Raw genomic sequence first — 19,788 nt, forward strand, 5'->3', positions numbered from 1 at the left:
AGCCCACAGTGAACGCTGTGATGTAAAAACCCCAAAAACTTTGGGGGAATGTTTTTTCATTTTCAATGTAACCCCACAAATAATTTTTTCCCCCATTTTCCATGGTAAATTAAATGGTGCCCTTAAAAAAACAACTAAGGCTTCGTTCACATCACCGTTAAGCCTTTCCGTTCTCCTGCTCTGTTTAGGAGCAGGAGAACGGAAAGGACGGAGAAGGCACATAACGGAGCCCTAAACGGAGCAGGAGAACGGAAAGGCTGAACGGTGATGTGAACGGAGCCTTATTCCACATAAACTAAGCCCTCATATGACTTTATGAATGGAACATTTAAAAAGTTATGACTATTTGAAAGTGGGGAGGAAAAAACTAAAATGCATGGGCCTGGTACTTAAGGTGTTAATGGAGGCAGATATAGTATTGTAGGAAACAATAGTTTATTGGGAAAAACACGCAATTGGACACAGTCTGCAGCAAAAAAAAAAAAATGCTGACGGTGAGGCTAGAAAACATGCTAAAAAATCAAATCTCCAAAACTTCAGATTTTTTCAGAGACCCAAATAGCTGGAATTATTTGGGTTTGGTTGCCAGGGGATCCTCAATCTTGTACATTTAGGTCTTTTACCATCAGACATACGCCTATATTTGGTGTTTTTCGAGCACAGATTGCAATCTGTGACTTTTTTCCTATCACGACAGATCAAAAAAATTGGGCGCGGCGGAGGACGGGCCAGGAGGCCCGTCTCATTCATCATTTTCTATGCCTGTTTTAGGGTCTAAAATGCCAGTCTTAATAAATGACCCTCTTATACTTTGTGCTGGAGATCGGGGCTTTGTGCTGTACTGCAGGGCGGTTGAAGAAATTTTGGCAGATTTTAGATGGTGGGTTACTGCTAAGTGTTTGGAAATACACCACCCTCTGTAGTTAGGCCCCTTTTACATGAGCGAGTATTCCGTGCGGGTGCAATGTGTGATGCCAACGCATTGCACCCGCACGGAATCCGGACCCATTCATTTCAATGGGTCTGTGTACATGAGTGGTGGTTTTCACGCATTACTTTTTCACGCTCGTCTGCAAGGGGCCTTAGTGTTGTTTGCATCTCTGCCACGGTTCAATTTCCCCTGAACAGCCTAATTTGTATAGCAGTTAATATTGACAGACATATCACTGAGAGAGGATCAGAGAGGAACAGAAATCTGTTGAGGTCTCCGATCCTATTGTGACCAAGGATGAACCAATATTATTGGCTCCCTTCAGGCTCTCCAAGTCAAGGAAAGACTTAAAGGAATTGTCCTGCCATTTATATTGATGACCTATCCTCAAGATAAGTCATGAATATCTTATCTGCAGGGGTCTGACACCTAGCACCCTGCCGATAAGCTGTTTGAAGGGGAGGCAGTGCTGTACATTTATAACATTACATTCGTAACACTTTCTGAGTTTGCCTAGTTTATACTACCAGCTACCCTCTAGGGATCGGCGTGTTGGATCTTCTTGATAAGGATCAGTGGCAACTTCAGATCCATATAATGCTACAGGAGATTCTTTTCTTAGCACACAAAACTATAGATGGATGGATAGGAATCGTTCTTGTCTAGCTCAGTGGTGCAATAAATGTAATACGTTTAACCCCAAATAAAAAGTTTATTTCTCATCAACATAAAAGGTCTAAAAAAAATCCCAAAAGTCTGGTAACCATGGTGTAATCTTCCCTTCACTCTTTGCACACTATGCCTACCAGCATTTCCTCAAATCCTTAGGCTCTGAGGCAATATCTGAACTGTGGTATAAAGAAAGACATAATAGAACAAAAAACCACACAAGGCTTCCGGTTCCGGCGCTGGTATGAGGAGTCGCGCTTAGCGGAGCTCCGCCACCTTCCCGGACAACATTACCCTCCGATTGCCGCCTGCGGGCTCAGTTAACCACACGAAGTGTGGTGAGTGTCGGAAGAAAGTCTACCTTGTATGGAGAGGTACCTGCTTCGTAGCGGGAAGAAGCCGGAGGACGGAGACGAGCCGCGGCCAAAGCGGCTGCATAAGGATCTCAAGACGTTGGCAATAGAGGTTGCTGCACACCTGGCACCTGATCTCAAGTCCACACTGGCAGCGACGATACAGGAATCCCTCACAGAGCTGCAGGAAGCCTACAACCAGCAGGGGTACCGCATAGAGGAGCTTGAACAGAGGACGTCCTGTGTGGAGGAGGATCTACAAGGCACGCAATCGCGAGTGAAAACGCTGATGCAGATGGTGAATGAGCTGAAAGATAAGGTAGATGACCTTGAAAACCGCTCACGCCGTAGTAATCTCAGGTTAGTGGGTCTCCCAGAGGACATACCGGGCTCGGAACTTAAACATATATGTGAGTCAGAACTTCCCAGAGCGCTGGGACTGTCGATTCCCTGCAAAGTGGAAAGAGCGCATAGATTGGGGTCACTACAAAGCCCTCCTGGGGGAACCAAGGAGATATCTAATCGTTCGCAGAGGGGTAGACAGGTCATAATGAAGAACCTCGATGTCTCTGATAAGGAGGACATTATACGTGCTTTTAGGGCGCGAAAAGAACCTATGACTTACAGGGGGCAAAAAATCATGCTCTTCAATGATTACTCGGCAGTGATCACAAAAAAAAGAAGAGGTTTCAGTGAAATATGCACGTCATTGTTCTAGAGGAAAATACGTTTCCAACTACTCTACCCGGCAGTTTTGAAGGTGAAGTGTGCGGACCGAGTTTATAGCAACTTTAATAATGCCTCAGATGCTACAGCTTTTTTTGCGCAAGGCCCATACATCTCAGACCCCGAGGACCAGGCGGAAAAAGAAAGAAAAGGGCCGCATAGCACACAGATTAGTTCGCAAGGGACTTTTGGTGACAAGTCGCAGCGGAAGGAAGAGGTCCTAAATTTTTCGTCTAGTAACCAACGGAGGCAGCGAAAGTGAAGGTCGCTATGCATCACATATGAACACCTCCGTAAAGGGGGGAGGAAGAAATTAATGAGGGGGCTGTTTTGGTCTGGTAGTTTTCGACCTCCGATGTGAGCAAACCAGGGGGAAGTATGTGGAATGTATTATGGTACCAGAAAAAAGTGAAGCCCACGATGTGATGTTTTGTTTACTTTCCTTCACAGGTTACTCAATGCTGTTCCTATACGTTCTTTATCTATGTTACAGTTATGTTAGAATTGTCCGGCTAATCTTCAAGGCTTTTACATGTGACAGCTGGGGGAAGAACATATTGAAAATGTGGTGTAATGGTTAAGATTATAACTTGGAACGTCAAGGGCCTGCGTTCCCCACAGAAACGTATAATGGTGCTGCATCATCCTGGGGGCAGATATTGCGTTTCTGCAGGAAACACACCACCTAGAGGCGGATTTTATGAGAATGTCAAGGCTGTGGGTGGGAAAGGTCTATGGGTCTCCAGCAATGCAAGGTAAAGCGGGTGTGATCACTCTGGTGCATAAGAATTTAGTGCATAGGATCCAAGGGCATGCTGCAGATGATGAGGGCAGGGTGCTAGTACTAACAATGAAAGATGGGAACAGGAATCTCAACCTGTACAATGTATATGCCCGCAATATAATGCAAGGTCATTTTTTTGCCTCCCTGAGAAATAAAATTTTGGTAGATCCCGTGGGTAACATACTGGTGGGAGGGGATTTCAATGCCACAATGGTTGAAAGTGAGGACCGTAAGCATTTAGATCTGTTGAGGAAAAAAGTCCATGGGAGGAGAGGGGTTTTGTCTTCTCTTACAGAGGACATTGCAGTGGTGGATGCCTGGCAGATCTCGCATCCTGATGACCGAGATTTCACCCACTTCTCCCATGCACAAAATTCATGGTCTCGCATAGACTACTGGTTAAAAACCAGAACTTCTTCCCAGAGTTAGTGACGTAGCCATTGAAAATTGGGTGATCTCGGACCATTCACCAGTGGTTTTGACATTGGCGGATGTGGAACCGAGAGGGGCAGAACGAATCTGGAAATTCCCGTCTTTTCTGGCAGATGACGAGACTTTTGTAGAATTACTACGGGGTTGGTGGCTGGAAAACAGCACTCTCAACCAGGAGCATGAAACTGACCCTCTACTTTTCTGGGAAGCGGGCAAGTCAGTTCTAAGAGGCAGGTTGATAGCGTATATAACAGATCTCAAGAGGGCTACTAAGATACAGTTCGTTAAGAGCAGCCAAGAAGTTCAGAGTTGTTACAGGGCTTTTGTGCAAGCTTAGTCATTAGAAAACAAAGACAAATGGATTGCAGCTAGAAGGGATTTTGAGCTTTGGGCAATGAGAAAGGAGGGTTTCCATAAAGCCAGGTGGGAATTGGAGCTACACAAATTTAGTAACAAGGCCGGCAGACTCTTGGCCAATTTGGCTAAGGGGCGTAGACAAACAACCCCAATCACTCATCTACGAGGCTCTGCAGGAATTTTAAGGTCCCAGCCCTCCCGACATCTTGAAAATCTTTAGAAGTTACTACTCTGACCTATATAGTAAACCATCCGGTAGTGTAGTGGCAGAACCCAGCTTCCTAGATGGTTTAAATCTCCCGAAAATCGCACAGGAGGATTTGGCTCAGCTCAATATGCCCATTACGGAAGGGGAAATACAGAGTACGATATAACAATTACCTGGGAATAAGGCGCCAGGACCCGGCAGTTATTCAGGTGACTTTTATAAAGCTCTAAAAGTACAAATATCGCCAGTATTATCTAAGTTAGGGAATGTTCTCCTACAGGGGAAAAGGCTATCCGCCCAAATGAACATGGCACATATATACGCATGCTCCCTAAAGAGCCAGCTGAAGACCCCGCGTCATACAGACCGATTTCTCTCATTAATCAGGATGTTAAAATCCTCTCGAAAGTTATGGCTAACAGATTAGCACGTATCCTCCCGGGTTTGATCAGCCCACTACAGGTTGGTTTCATAAGAAACCGATCGGCGGTCACCAACATACGTCGGGTCCTGGCGGTCTTGGATGAGGTGGGCTGGAGAAAGGGAGATGGGTCGGCACCCTCCATAGTCACCCTAGACGCTGAGAAAGCCTTTGATAAAATACACTGGGAGTGGCTAGGGAGGGTGCTGGACAAGTTTGGGGTGAGGGGCTCTTTCAGGGAGTACCTTTCTCAGTTGTACGCAACCCCTATGGCCAGTATAGGCATGCAGGGCTTTCTTTCTGACCCTTTTAGCTTGCATAGGGGAACCAGACAGGGTTGTCCCTTATCCCCCTTGCTGTTCAATCTGGCTGTGGAGCCACTGGTTCGACTCTTAAACTCTGATGGGATTTTTAAGGGCATTAGAATAGGGAACACTGAACTGAAAGCTATTTTTTTCGCTGATGATATACTTTTATTTATGGAAAACCCTGTTTCAGATCTACAAGCGGTATTGAACACCATAGCAGACTTTGGTCAGTTTTCAGGTTTCAAAATAAATACATCTAAGTGTGCTCTCTTACAGTTAAGGAGGGAGGGGACAAGATTGAACCCGAGGAGTGATATAGGCGGAATACCAGTAGCTAAAGACCACATTACATATTTAGGGATCAAGATAGGTCCTAGAGCAGAGTCCCTGTATGGTTTGAACTATACCCCTCTTTTGAACAAGGTGACATTTGAGTTGTGAAAATGGCAGAATTTGCCCCTATCCCTACTAGGCAGAACTCATTTAGTCAAAATGATCAGTTTCTCCAGACTTCTTTATCCTCTCCAAACGCTGCCCTTGCTGATTAAGCATGTGGACATCAGCAGACTTCATGGTGAGGTGACATGCTTTATCTGGAAAGGTGGGAGACCAAGAATAAGTCTGAGGAAGCTGATGGCCCTTAAAATTAAGGGGGGAATGAATATGCCTGACATCAGACTATATAATCATGCATGTCTTCTCAGACATATTATTGATTGGCTGCGTCATACCAATTACCACTCTGACTATGCTTTGGAGAAGGAACTTTGTGCACCATGGGATCCTTGCACCTTGCTACACACGGCCTTGAGAGCCCTCCCCATGCACTTACGGAATTCGATTATATTCCGCCACACTTGGGCAGCTTGGCGAACTATTAGGAAGAATTTACGACTTTGCCAGAGGGTTTCGAAATGTATGCCTTTGTGGGGGCATCCGGAATTCGAGCAGGGTAGGAGTAATGCCCTGTTTAAGGAATGGAAACAGAAGGGAATACTAACGACCCAACAGTTGTTGCATACGACCGAGAATAGGTGGCTATCATATCAGGAGGTTAGGGACGTTTTCCATCTGAGTCCCTTTCAAATAATTGAATATGCCCAGGTCAGTAAATTCCTGACTGATAGGTTGAGAGATGTTTCAAAGGTATCAACGAAAAATGAATTTTATAAAATAGTACTGAAGGGTACAGGCCCACAGTCCATATCTCTCTTGTACTCCCAATTACGTGAGATTCTGGGGGACGGTTTACCACATCTGGCGTTTCGCCCATGGGCCCGTATCTTGGAGGATGATGAGGCAGGGGAGAAGATCTTAAAAGGATGGTGGGCTTTAAGGAATTCAGTTATCAATGAAACATGGAGGAACACACATTTTAGGCTAATGCATAATGCCATCTATGCTTTCAATCTCCCGGCAGCTCCCAATAGGCCGGACAGGCTCACTAGTTGCCCAAAATGTAAGACAATGTACACAGACCTATTCCATGGTATATGGTCCTGCCCTCAAATCCAAAGCCTGTGGAATCAGGTAGCCCAGATATTAAAGGATAGTTGGAATCTGACGGTCCCTTTGAGCCCTATGATATTTTTGTTTTATTACTGGGAGGAATTGAGGGATGGGGTCCTTTTGGAACGTAGACTGCCAACCCTTTTCCATGCACTATGTATGGTAGCTAAAAGGAGCATACTGCAACACTGGCTAGAGCCTTCAGTCCCCTCTAGAGATGACATTTTAACCTATCTCAAAAGAATTACTGGCCTTGGAGCGAAGGGAGGTAGTAAGACATAAAGAAGGGAAGGGAGGCAAATTTCTGAAGAGATGGAGAGGCTTCCTGACACAGTTCTTCTCTGATTCGGAAATTGAGAGCATCATGAAACCTTTTACACTAACGAAGTGGTATTTAGAGGAGCAGCTGAAAGGGACGTTAGGTCGTTTGGCTCAATGACATGTTTTTTATGACTGATCGAGACGTTACTCGTATTTCGACATAATACCTTTAGCCCATGTCTGTCAAAATGTATGGTAATTGCCGAGTCGGCAGTTTGGTGTCCTAGCAGGATGAAAGTTAGGTTTGTTTAGGGGACGGGTAGGGATGGGGTGAGGGGGGGGGGGGGGGGGGGGATAGGTTTTCTCAGATCCGGGAGGGGGACTCTTAAAAGAAAGGTTTTGAGAATGAATAATTGACATTGAGGATCGAATTGTATGAATCTTTTACGTTCTAACAGTTTTTTATTTATTTTTTGTGAAATAGTCATCAATGTCTGTTTTATGGAAATAATATAAAGAAAAGGACGGCTCACCCCTGATTCAAGATGGCAAGGTGCACCAGTCAGATGTCGTACCCCGACCACCGAAAAAACAATTGTAGTATAAAAAGAATGGGCACTCTTATATCTGGACCACACAGTTGGTAAAGCGACACTAATTTATTAATGACAATAATCAACATTCATAGAGGTTAATAGCAGTACATAAACATTCTATGCCCTATCTAAAATTACACTCTTACAATAATAAAATTAATATAAGAATAAAAAGATAAAATAAGATTTTTATATTTATAAAGGATTGACAATGTAGAGGGACTTCAATCCGCTGAAATAGCTGATAAGGTAAGAAGGTCAGGAGATCTGATAAACCTGCCAGATGCAAGAACAGGTGTGGAACCTAGATCTGTTCCAACTGCCTGTGTGTAGTGGATCAGCTACGGCAGTGGTGAAGACCGAATACCGAGTTAGTCCCCAAAAAAGTAGATATAAGTGATGTGAAACTAAAGATAAAGAAAAAAACGTGAATATAGAATACCCTGGTCAGGTATTCAATAACACTACAAATTCAGTGAATAAGTGTACATTCCTAAAAATATATAATAGTGATTGGAGACCAGCAAAGTTCGATCCTCAAACAACTTTGTAAAATCCACAAGTGTCTCTGGAAATTTAAAAATAGGAGATTTATAATACTGGATCCACACAGTTCTTATGGAATAGCACGGGGTTAAAGTCCACCAGGTTTCAGCAGAGACTATCCAAGGTCTGGTATGTCTCAATGTAACGGAATAATGTTGCAACAGTCAGTATAAATGTAGCAGTATTGATAATGACTTACTTTCATTGAATCCTGCCGTCCACCGTGGCGTCCCACGTGGTGTAGATAGCAGGGTAAAGGAGTCTTACTGCCGCTTGGAACGCCTGCAGGATCCGGTCTGGTAATCTTTGGATCTTCAGTCCTCACTCCAAGCGCTGACCGTGCTATGCTGTGAATGCAGGCTGTGTTAACTTGATTGGAATAGATGTTCCACCTGCAATTCAGTCACACCCTTAGGTAGCTACACGATAGCTCAAGGCCGCAATTCCTTTTGGTTTTCTTTATAAGCGCTTATTCGATCCGGACCAATATAACAAATTTTATAGTTTGTAGTTGTCCGGTTTTAGTCAGCTCCAATATCCTCCACGCCAGGCGCGTTTCGAAGGTTTTCTTCCTTCTTCCTCAGTGGCTGCATTGGAACTGACTTACTAGCCGACTTTTTATAGCAGTTACCTTCCAGCAGGAGCTTACACAAGTCCCAAAATGGATCCAAAAAGATCTGGATTCCGCATGTATATTTTCTATGTGGTGCGTCATTGATGCGGTTCATCCGCGGTTTTTTATGCACACATGCGTTTTTTATGTCATATAATTTTGGGTTCAGCAGAAACCATCCCCATGTTCGATATATGTTATAGCTAGTTGCGTTCTTCTTTTACATAATTATTTGCTTCAAATGTCACAAAACCTCATTATATGTCTCATAATTTCAGCCTCATAAATATGCTAGCAAATATACTTAATATCTAGAATACTTATATCTATAGACATATTTTATCTGTCAATAAATATTAAAAATTATAAAAATATAAAAAAATATAAAAGATATTTATTTATAGTTCCAATAGTTTAAAATGATATTAAATCTCTTGGGCATCTTATGTATCTGAACTTTGAGGAAAAGAAATATAAATCATATAGATAATAAATGGCATATCATTAAAATGGCTGGGCTAACTCCAATGTAAAATATGGCATGAATCTATACAGCATTTTGAATCCACTGGGGGACATTGACCACAATGGTTCGGGCAGAGTGCTCACGCTGGGTATAGATGACATGAGGGTGGGGGCCCACAGTGCAGGAAGGGTCATGGTGCTGGTAAACAGCCAAACCAGTAGCCCCCGTGAGCCGCAGGCGCCCACCCCCCTATAGGAACCCAAAGATTTCTAGTTCGGCATTAAGCCCTGCCGGGGCCAAACTGCCGAATCCGAAAATCCTTCTTGACTCAGCCCTAGACATTCGGGCAATGTGATTACCCCCCCTCCAGTGTCGTTCTATCTGTTCAAAAGCTGCAAAGGTAAGATTCCTAGGGTCTTGATTGTGAATAAGTTTAAAATGTCTAGATAGCACATGTTTATCATAGCCTTTCTTAATATTATTAATATGTTCTGCTATTCTGGTTTTTAGAGGTCTTTTGGTCCTGCCAATATATTGTTTTGCACATGGACATTCTATAATATAAATAACGTTAGAACTATTACATGTGAGGAGATCTTTTATTTCAACCGAAAAATTGTTTTGTGTTGATCTCACAAGTGTAGTTTTTTTTCGCAAAAGACGTACTTTTACAGTTTTTGCAGCACCCGCATCTATGGAACCCACTTCTTTTCAACCATTTATTAATGGACCCGGTATCTTTTAACTGGTTTTTGATAGATGGCGCTAATTTCAAACCCAAATTGGGGGCCTTCGTATATACTATCTCCGGTATTAGTGGGACCAGAGCACCTATAGTCTTGTCCTTCTGGATTAGGTGCCAGTGATTTTTAATACTCTGTTCAATTTTCTAACGCTGTATATTGTAAGGTAGTATTATGCGAAACTTATTATCATCAATAGTAATGTCGGCTTTCTTCTGCTTGGCCTCAAAGAACTTCTTCCTATCCATCGTCCTAACTCTTTGTAGGGCACAGTCAACCACTGTCTCTGGATATTTTTTAGCTAAAAATTTTGCTTTCATGTTGGTAGCCTCCTCCTCAAATCCAGCTGAACTGGTACAATTCCTCTTAATTCTGCGGAATTGACCAGTTGGAATATTTAGTAGCCAAGATGGTAGATGGCAGCTGGAAAAGAGGATAAAGCTATTCTTAGCTACCTCTTTCTGAAACGTAGTGCAGATATATTGATTCATTTGGGTAGTGATCCGTATATCTAGGAACTCTGTATAGTCCTGGTCAATATTGGATGAAAATTTGAGATTATATTCATTCTTATTGATCTCTTCTAAGAATGTATGGAAGCTGGACATATCTCCCTGCCAGATGAATATAACGTCATCGATGTAACGCTGCCATAGCACCAGATCCGACCCCAGCCTGGGTTTGATGGTTTCTTGTTCCCACTGTGCCATAAATAGATTGGCATAGCTGGGGGCGAATCTGGTGCCCATGGCAGTGCCCCGAATCTGTAGGTAATAAGCCCCCTCAAAATAGAAATAATTGTGTGTGAGTATATATCTCACACCCTCTGCCAGAAAATCAATTTGTCTCTCCTTTAGATTACCAAAATTCCTTAGTTGTGATTTCATACTATTGATGCCCTGTTGATGATCGATCACGGTATAGAGCGATTGAACATCCAAAGTCCCGATCAAGATTGGGACTTTGGAAATTAGTTTGAAATTTGAAATTAGCGCCATCTATCAAAAACCAGTTAAAAGATACCGGGTCCATTAATAAATGGTTGAAAAGAAGTGGGTTCCATAGATGCGGGTGCTGCAAAAACTGTAAAAGTACGTCTTTTGCGGAAAAAAAACTACACTTGTGAGATCAACACAAAACAATTTTTCGGTTGAAATAAAAGATCTCCTCACATGTAATAGTTCTAACGTTATTTATATTATAGAATGTCCATGTGCAAAACAATATATTGGCAGGACCAAAAGACCCCTAAAAACCAGAATAGCAGAACATATTAATAATATTAAGAAAGGCTATGATAAACATGTGCTATCTAGACATTTTAAACTTATTCACAATCAAGACCCTAGGAATCTTACCTTTGCAGCTTTTGAACAGATAGAACGACACTGGAGGGGGGGTAATCACATTGCCCGAATGTCTAGGGCTGAGTCAAGAAGGATTTTCGAATTCGGCAGTTTGGCCCCGGAAGGGCTTAATGCCGAACTAGAAATCTTTGGGTTCCTATAGGGGGGTGGGCGCCTGCGGCTCACGGGGGCTACTGGTTTGGCTGTTTACCAGCACCATGACCCTTCCTGCACTGTGGGCCCCCACCCTCATGTCATCTATACCCAGCGTGAGCACTCTGCCTGAACCATTGTGGTCAATGTCCCCCAGTGGATTCAAAATGCTGTATAGATTCATGCCATATTTTACATTGGAGTTAGCCCAGCCATTTTAATGATATGCCATTTATTATCTATATGATTTATATTTCTTTTCCTCAAAGTTCAGATACATAAGATGCCCAAGAGATTTAATATCATTTTAAACTATTGGAACTATAAATAAATATCTTTTATATTTTTTTATATTTTTTTAATTTTTAATATTTATTGACAGATAAAATATGTCTATAGATATAAGTATTCTAGATATTAGGTATATTTGCTAGCATATTTATGAGGCTGAAATTATGAGACATATAATGAGGTTTTGTGACATTTGAAGCAAATAATTATGTAAAAGGAGAACGCAACTAGCTATAACATATATCGAACATGGGGATGGTTTCTGCTGAACCCAAAATTATATGACATAAAAAACGCATGTGTGCATAAAAAACCGCGGATGAACCGCATCAATGACGCACCACATAGAAAATATACATGCGGAATCCAGATCTTTTTGGATCCATTTTGGGACTTGTGTAAGCTCCTGCTGGAAGGTAACTGCTATAAAAAGTCGGCTAGTAAGTCAGTTCCAATGCAGCCACTGAGGAAGAAGGAAGAAAACCTTCGAAACGCGCCTGGCGTGGAGGATATTGGAGCTGACTAAAACCGGACAACTACAAACTATAAAATTTGTTATATTGGTCCGGATCGAATAAGCGCTTATAAAGAAAACCAAAAGGAATTGCGGCCTTGAGCTATCGTGTAGCTACCTAAGGGTGTGACTGAATTGCAGGTGGAACATCTATTCCAATCAAGTTAACACAGCCTGCATTCACAGCATAGCACGGTCAGCGCTTGGAGTGAGGACTGAAGATCCAAAGATTACCAGACCGGATCCTGCAGGCGTTCCAAGCGGCAGTAAGACTCCTTTACCCTGCTATCTACACCACGTGGGACGCCACGGTGGACGGCAGGATTCAATGAAAGTAAGTCATTATCAATACTGCTACATTTATACTGACTGTTGCAACATTATTCCGTTACATTGAGACATACCAGACCTTGGATAGTCTCTGCTGAAACCTGGTGGACTTTAACCCCGTGCTATTCCATAAGAACTGTGTGGATCCAGTATTATAAATCTCCTGCTATTTTAAAATTTCCAGAGACACTTGTGGATTTTACAAAGTTGTTTGAGGATCGAACTTTGCTGGTCTCCAATCACTATTATATATTTTTAGGAATGTACACTTATTCACTGAATTTGTAGTGTTATTGATTGCTTTAGTTGCATTCAGATGCATATTATTGCACTTTGTTATATACCCTGACCAGGGTATTCTATATTCACGTTTTTTTCTTTATCTTTAGTTTCACATCACTTATATCTACTTTTTTGGGGACTAACTCGGTATTCGGTCTTCACCACTGCCGTAGCTGATCCACTACACACAGGCAGTTGGAACAGATCTAGGTTCCACACCTGTTCTTGCATCTGGCAGGTTTATCAGATCTCCTGACCTTCTTACCTTATCAGCTATTTCAGCGGATTGAAGTCCCTCTACATTGTCAATCCTTTATAAATATAAAAATCTTATTTTATCTTTTTATTCTTATATTAATTTTATTATTGTAAGAGTGTAATTTTAGATAGGGCATAGAATGTTTATGTACTGCTATTAACCTATTAATCATTATTAAATTAGTGTCGCTTTACCAACTGTGTGGTCCAGATATAAGAGTGCCCATTCTTTTTATACTACAATTGTTTTATGGAAATGATTTGTAAACGACAATTTACGCTTTGAACTTAATTTGTACATGTCTTTTCCTGCAAAAATAAAAACATTTTGTTTAAAAAAAAAACACACAAATGAAAGTTTTAACAGCAAAGGTTTATTATAGGTTGTTAACAAGTTGTGAGATGCAGTAATAAATATTACTGTGAAATACTCTCTGCACATGGCTGATATATCTGTGTGTTATATGGCTTCTATTTGCTTTTTGGATAACAGACCTTTATTTCCCATTCTCTATTATGATGTGACATTACAGATGTAGCAGGTATTACATGACCCCTCAGTCTAAAACAAGGTACGCTACGCTATTTTTTTCCTTTTTTGGTTTTTCTTGCGTAGTGCGGAGGTTGTAATGCATGGAACGGAGCAGTGAGCTATATAAACAGCGTAGCACACCATGCTGGTTCATTTTAGGATTGCTATCTGTACTTTGAATGTATTTGTTCCTGTATTATGTGTCAATAAAACATTAAAACTGTATTTGCAAATATGTGAAAGAGAATTTATAACGTTGTACTATTCTATTCTGTAACACTGCAAATAATGCCTATATTTTCTTTGTGAAAAACAAATAAAACAGATATTTGTTAAAAAACAAACAAAAACAAAAATGGCTACTTCCTTGTGTGAGTTTTTTGATGCCCAAGAAGAGCTGACTTTCGGTTAAAACACTTTCCACATACAGAACATGAAAAAGGCTTTTCCCCTCTGTGAACGTTCTGATGCTTAAGAAGACTTTTCTTCCTTGAGAAACACATGCCACATTCTGAACATGAAAACGGCTTCTCTCCTGTGTGAATTCTCCGATGTGTATCATGTTTTGATTTAACGTTATAACGTTTCCCAGATTCTGCACATGAAAATGACTTCTCTCCTGTGTGAATTCTCTGATGTTTGACAAGACGTGATTTCTGTATAAAACATTTCCCACATTCTGAACATGAAAATGGTTTCTCTCCTGTGTGACTCTTCACATGTTCAACAAGATGTGATTTCCGAGTATAGCATTTACAGCATTCTGGACATGAAAATGGCTTCTCCCCCGTGTGAGTTCTCTGATGCATAACTAGAGTTGATTTAGTGATAAAACCTTTTCCACATTCTGAACATGAAAATGGCTTCTCCCCTGTGTGACTTTTCTGATGTCTATCAAGTTTTGATTTCTGGACAAAACATTTTCCACATTCTGAACAAAAAAATGGCTTCTCTCCTGTGTGAGTTTTTTGATGTTCAACCACGTGTGATTTTCGTTTAAAACATTTGCCACATTCCGAACACGAAAATGGTTTTGCCCCTGTGTGATTTCTCTGATGGCTAAGAAGTTCATATTTTTGCTTAAAACATTTCCCACATTCTGAACATGAAAATGGCTTCTCCCCTGTGTGACTTATTTGATGTCTAAGATAATTGTGCGCCTGGATAAAACATTTCCCACATTCTGAACATGAAAATGGCTTCACTTCTGTGTGAATTTTCTGATGTGTAATAAGATGTGATTTAACCTTGTAACATTTTCCACATTCTGAACATGAAAACGGTCTCTCTCCTGTGTGAGATCTAAGATGTCTATTAAGATGAGATTTAACAATAAAACATTTCCCACATTCTGAACATAAGAACGGCCTCTCTCCTGTGTGAATTCTCAGATGTGTATCAAGCAGAGATTTAACACTGTAACATTTTCCACATTCCACACATGAAAATGGCTTCTCCCCTGTGTGACGTCTCTGATGTCTAACTAGCAGTGATTTGATGTCATAACGTTTCCCACATTCTGGGCATGAAAATGGTTTCTCCCCTGTGTGAATTCTGTAATGTCTAACAAGATGTGATTTCTGCCCAAAACATTTTCCACATTCTGAACATGAAAATGCCTTCCTTGCGTTCTTTCTTTCACGTACAACACTCCTTCTGTGACTTGTATTTTCCTTAACAGTCTGTGATGAATCAGATGATAGCTGTTTGAAGGGATCAGATGATAGATTGCTGTGAACGGCTGAGGGTACATCTGAGATAACGGCATGCTCTTCATATGTGTCCTGTGTGCTATTGCAATCATTCTCTGAGCTCCTGGTACCGTCATCTGCCAAGAATAAAACACATTTGTATTATTTTTGAAAAATCTAACCTAAATAATATTTATATTTTTAGAGATGAGCGAACTTCTTGAAATTCATTTTGATTCTAGTGAATTGGTGAAAAGATTCATTTCAAGTATGAATAAATTTGACCTGAATCAAAAGTGGTTTTGCAAATTTTTCTCAAAAGTTTGAAAAACTGCTGCCAAACTAACGTCCTAAAAATAATATTTTAAAATGATGCCAAAACAAAGGGAACATATGCTAAATGTTAATAATAACTAACATTTAATAATAAATAAGTATATGTCACGAAAAACAATCTCAATCAGTTACCAATTGCACTGCCCTGATAATTATAGTATTCAGAAAAGTGCTTCAAAAAATGCAAAGTGAAATATATTATATATTATATACACTACTCACAAAAAGCAAGTTTTCCACGTAGGTGCAATGCGTGACATGAACGCATAGCACCCGTACTGAATCCTAACCCATTCATTTCAAAGGGTCTGTGTACATGAGCATTTTTTTTTCGCATCAGTTCTGCGTTGCGTGAAAAGCGCAGCATGCTCTATATTCTGCGCTTTTCGCGCAGCCCTGTCCCCATAGAAGTGAATGGGGCTTCAGTGAAAAATGCATTGCATCCGGAAGCAAGTGCGGATGCAATGTGTTTTTCACTGATGTTTCCTAAGAGATGTTGTTTGTAAACTTTCATTTTTTTATCACGCGTGTGAAAAACGCATCAAAACGCATTGCACCTGTGCGGAAAAAAAATTAACAACTGAACGCAATTGCAGACAAAACTGACTGAACATGCTTGCAAAATGGTGTCGAGATTCACTGAACGCACCCTGAACGCATCTGGAGCCAATCCGCCACGCTCGTGTGAAAGAGGCCTAAAGGTTACAGTGCATTTTAGGTTCATCCTGAAATTTCACCCACAAGCCAAATATCCCTGAGGCCTCTTTCACACGAGCGTGGCGGATTGGCCCCGGATGCGTTCAGTGAAACTTTTTCCGCACAGGTGCAATGCGATTTTCACGCACGTGATAAAAAAACGTAAGGTTTACAAACATCTCTTAGCAACCATCAGTGAAAAACGCATTTTTCCACACTTGCTTGCGAATACAATGCGTTTTTCACCGAAGCCCCATTTACTTCTAAGGGGCCAGGGCTGCGTGAAAAACGCATAATATAGAACATGCTGCGTTTTTCACGCAACGCAGAACTGATGTATGAAAAAAACGCTCATGTACACAGACCCATTGAAACTAATGGGTCAGGATTCAGTACGGGTGTAATGCGTTCATGTCACGCATTGCGCCCACGCGGAAAACTCGCTCGTGTGAAAGGGGCGTTACAGGTGAACTTACTGTGACCTTCTCTAAACATCTGAATGCCCAAGTCTAACTGTTCAGTGTTTCAGAACTCTTTGCACAACTTGCTGTTCTCAAACAAGGAGCTTAACGGCAAAATTCACAACAGGTGTTTGATCCATCAATCTCCCAATACATTTTTGGGTTCAATTAGAATTAGTATTAAACAGTCCTCCTCATCATGATGTTCACATTTTGACATCATGAGACCAAGACGACACCTAACAATTGATGAACAGTACATCGCCATTGCGAGGCTTCAAGCAGGATGTTCTTAGATGGAAGTGGCCACTGAGCTTAGAGTGTCACAGAGTGTCATCAGCAGGTTGCAACAGAGATACAGAGACTGGGAGAGTCACAGAAAGGAAGAGAAGTGGACGTCATTTGGCCACATCCCACGCTGATGACTGCTTTATTGTGAACAATGCCCTGTGGAACCGGATAATGAATGCCACACAACTCCAGGCACATTTAAGGGAGGTGAGAGGCAGTGAATTGTCACATCAGACCATTCTAAACCGTTTACATCAACGTGGGCTGTGTACTATATGACCTGCAATGGTACCTAACCACAGGTATCATCGTCTTGCATGGGCCAGGGAGCATCTACGCTGGACAAGGGACCAGTGGGCCTCAGTGCTTTTCACTGCTGAAAGTTGCTTCACGCTGAGCAGAAATGATGGCCGACAACAATGTTGCAGACATCGTGGAGAGCGCACTGCATCAGCCACTGTTGTCACCAGACAAGCCTTAGGTGGTGGTGGTGTTACAGTGAGGTCAGATGTGTCTAGTCAATACAGAACTGCCCTACACTGTGTGAATGGTCCAGTGACAAGCCCATACTACTTGAAGAACATTATTAATCCAGTTATTGTGCCTCTGCAGAAACAACACAGGCCTAATGTCATCTTCATGGACGACAATGCACCAGCTCATCGAGGTCGCATCATTAGGGAATGGCTGCTGGAGACTGAGGGACCTCAAATAGAGTGACCTGCACTTTCCCCAGACCTGAATCCCATTGAGAACCTATGGGATCAGCTGAGTCACCGTGTAGAGGCTCATACTGTAACTCTGTACCTCAGAATCTCAATGGCCTGAGGGCCACCCTTAAAGAAGAGTGGGATGCCATTCCTCTGCAGACAATAAGTTGACTTGTGAACAGCAAGAGACGTCATTGTCAAGCTGTAATTGAAGCTCAAGGCCACATGACAAGTTCCTGACACACTGACATTTTGTGGCGGTATACCCAGCACTGGGGTCGGCTTTTGTTTCAATAAACTGTTTGAGATGAGGAAATCACCATTGCTTCTACTTAATGCCAGACCTCTGCAACTGAATATCGGTTACAGCCAATGGGGCTTGCAGAAATCCATGTGCTTTCAGCCCCATTAAATGAATGATCAGAGTGTAAAGGCAACCTTTTAGGGTCAGGAGGCGAGACAGAAAGTGTATGAGCCCGTCTCAATTCTGCCCCCAAAAGTTTTTAGAAAAGTCAGTGACCCTTTAAACTCCCAGGGATCTAGCCTTCAGAGGTTACTACTCACCTGGGCGGTTATCTGTAGGAATGTTCTCCTTATGTTGCTCATCACTTCTTATATATGTCTCTGTAGGAATGTTCTCATTACACTGCTCATCACCTCTCACATATGTCTCTGTAGGAAGGTCTTCATTAGGCAGCTCATCACCTCTCACATATGTCTCTGTAGGAAGGTCTTCTTTAGTCAGCTCCTCACCGCTTACATATGTCTCTGTAGGAAGGTCTTCCTTCGGCAGCTCATCACCTCTCACAAATGTCTCTGCAGGAAGGTCTTCCTTAGGCAGCTCATCACCTCTCACAAATGTCTCTGCAGGAAGGTCTTCCTTAGTCAGCTCCTCACCGCTTACATATGTCTCTGTAGGAAGGTCTTCCTTCGGCAGCTCATCACCGCTTACATATGTCTCTGTAGGAAGGTCTTCCTTAGTCAGCTCATCACCTCTCACAAATGTCTCTGTAGGAAGGTCTTCCTTAGGCAGCTCATCATCCCTTACATATGTCTCTGTAGGAAGGTCTTCCTTAGGCAGCTCATCATCCCTTACATATGTCTCTGTAGGAAGGTCTTCCTTAGGCAGCTCATCACCTCTCACAAATGTCTCTGTAGGAAGGTCTTCCTCAGGCAGCTCATCACCTCTCACAAATGTCTCTGTAGGAAGGTCTTCCTCAGGCAGCTCATCACCTCTCACAAATGTCTCTGTAGGAAGGTCTTCCTCAGGCAGCTTATCACCTCTCACAAATGTCTCTGTAGGAAGGTCTTCCTCAGGCAGCTTATCACCTCTCACATATGTCTCTGTAGGAAGGTCTTCCTTAGGCAGCTCATCGTCCCTTACATATGTCTCTGTAGGAAGGTCTTCCTTAGGCAGCTCATCATCCCTTACATATGTCTCTGTAGGAAGGTCTTCCTTAGGCAGCTCATCATTCCTTACATATGTCTCTGTAGGAAGGTCTTCCTTAGTCAGCTCATCACCTCTCACAAATGTCTCTGTAGGAATGTCCTCCTTCCACTGGTCATCACCTCTCACATATGTCTGTGTATATTTATTATTGCTCAACTCTTTCTTCTGCTGAACAATCTGTGAAATATTGTAAAAGTCATTAGACGGTCTTAGATATTGCATTCTAGATGAGTCAATGTTCTAGATGAGGAGAAAAGATCATTTATTATTATGAAGGCCAAAAATGACATGGCAATACTACTGTATTGTATCTGTAGATTCAAGTCTCCTGGAAGCTGTACATATTAGATTGCAGAGAAAATAGTATAGAACAGTTGTGGCCTACCCGTGGATCTTGAGCCGTATGTGGCTCTTTGCTTCTTCAAGTGCATCTCTAGCTGTGGAGCCGGGAAGCAGTCAGGCCGGCTCACTCTCCGCCCCAGGCTCAGATCTCTTTTCCTGATCAGGCACTGTTGCTACTTTGC

General features: G+C 42.0%; 1 protein-coding gene across 1 annotated transcript in view; it reads right to left on the bottom strand.

Moving 5' to 3' along the window:
• LOC122930651 (zinc finger protein 208-like) overlaps positions 1–19,788 on the bottom strand; it is a 77,038-nt gene that overhangs the window by 21,669 nt on the left and 35,581 nt on the right. The window contains exons 5-7 of the mRNA XM_044284165.1: positions 18,379–19,441; positions 13,993–15,457; positions 13,105–13,150 (exon numbers count right to left, since the gene is read on the bottom strand). Of these exons, the coding sequence (XP_044140100.1) occupies positions 13,105–13,150; positions 13,993–15,457; positions 18,379–19,441 (2,574 nt within the window). The remainder of the gene's footprint in view (positions 1–13,104; positions 13,151–13,992; positions 15,458–18,378; positions 19,442–19,788) is intronic.

This window comes from Bufo gargarizans, chromosome 1 (genome assembly GCF_014858855.1).
Source record: "Bufo gargarizans isolate SCDJY-AF-19 chromosome 1, ASM1485885v1, whole genome shotgun sequence".
Lineage (NCBI taxonomy): Eukaryota > Metazoa > Chordata > Amphibia > Anura > Bufonidae > Bufo > Bufo gargarizans.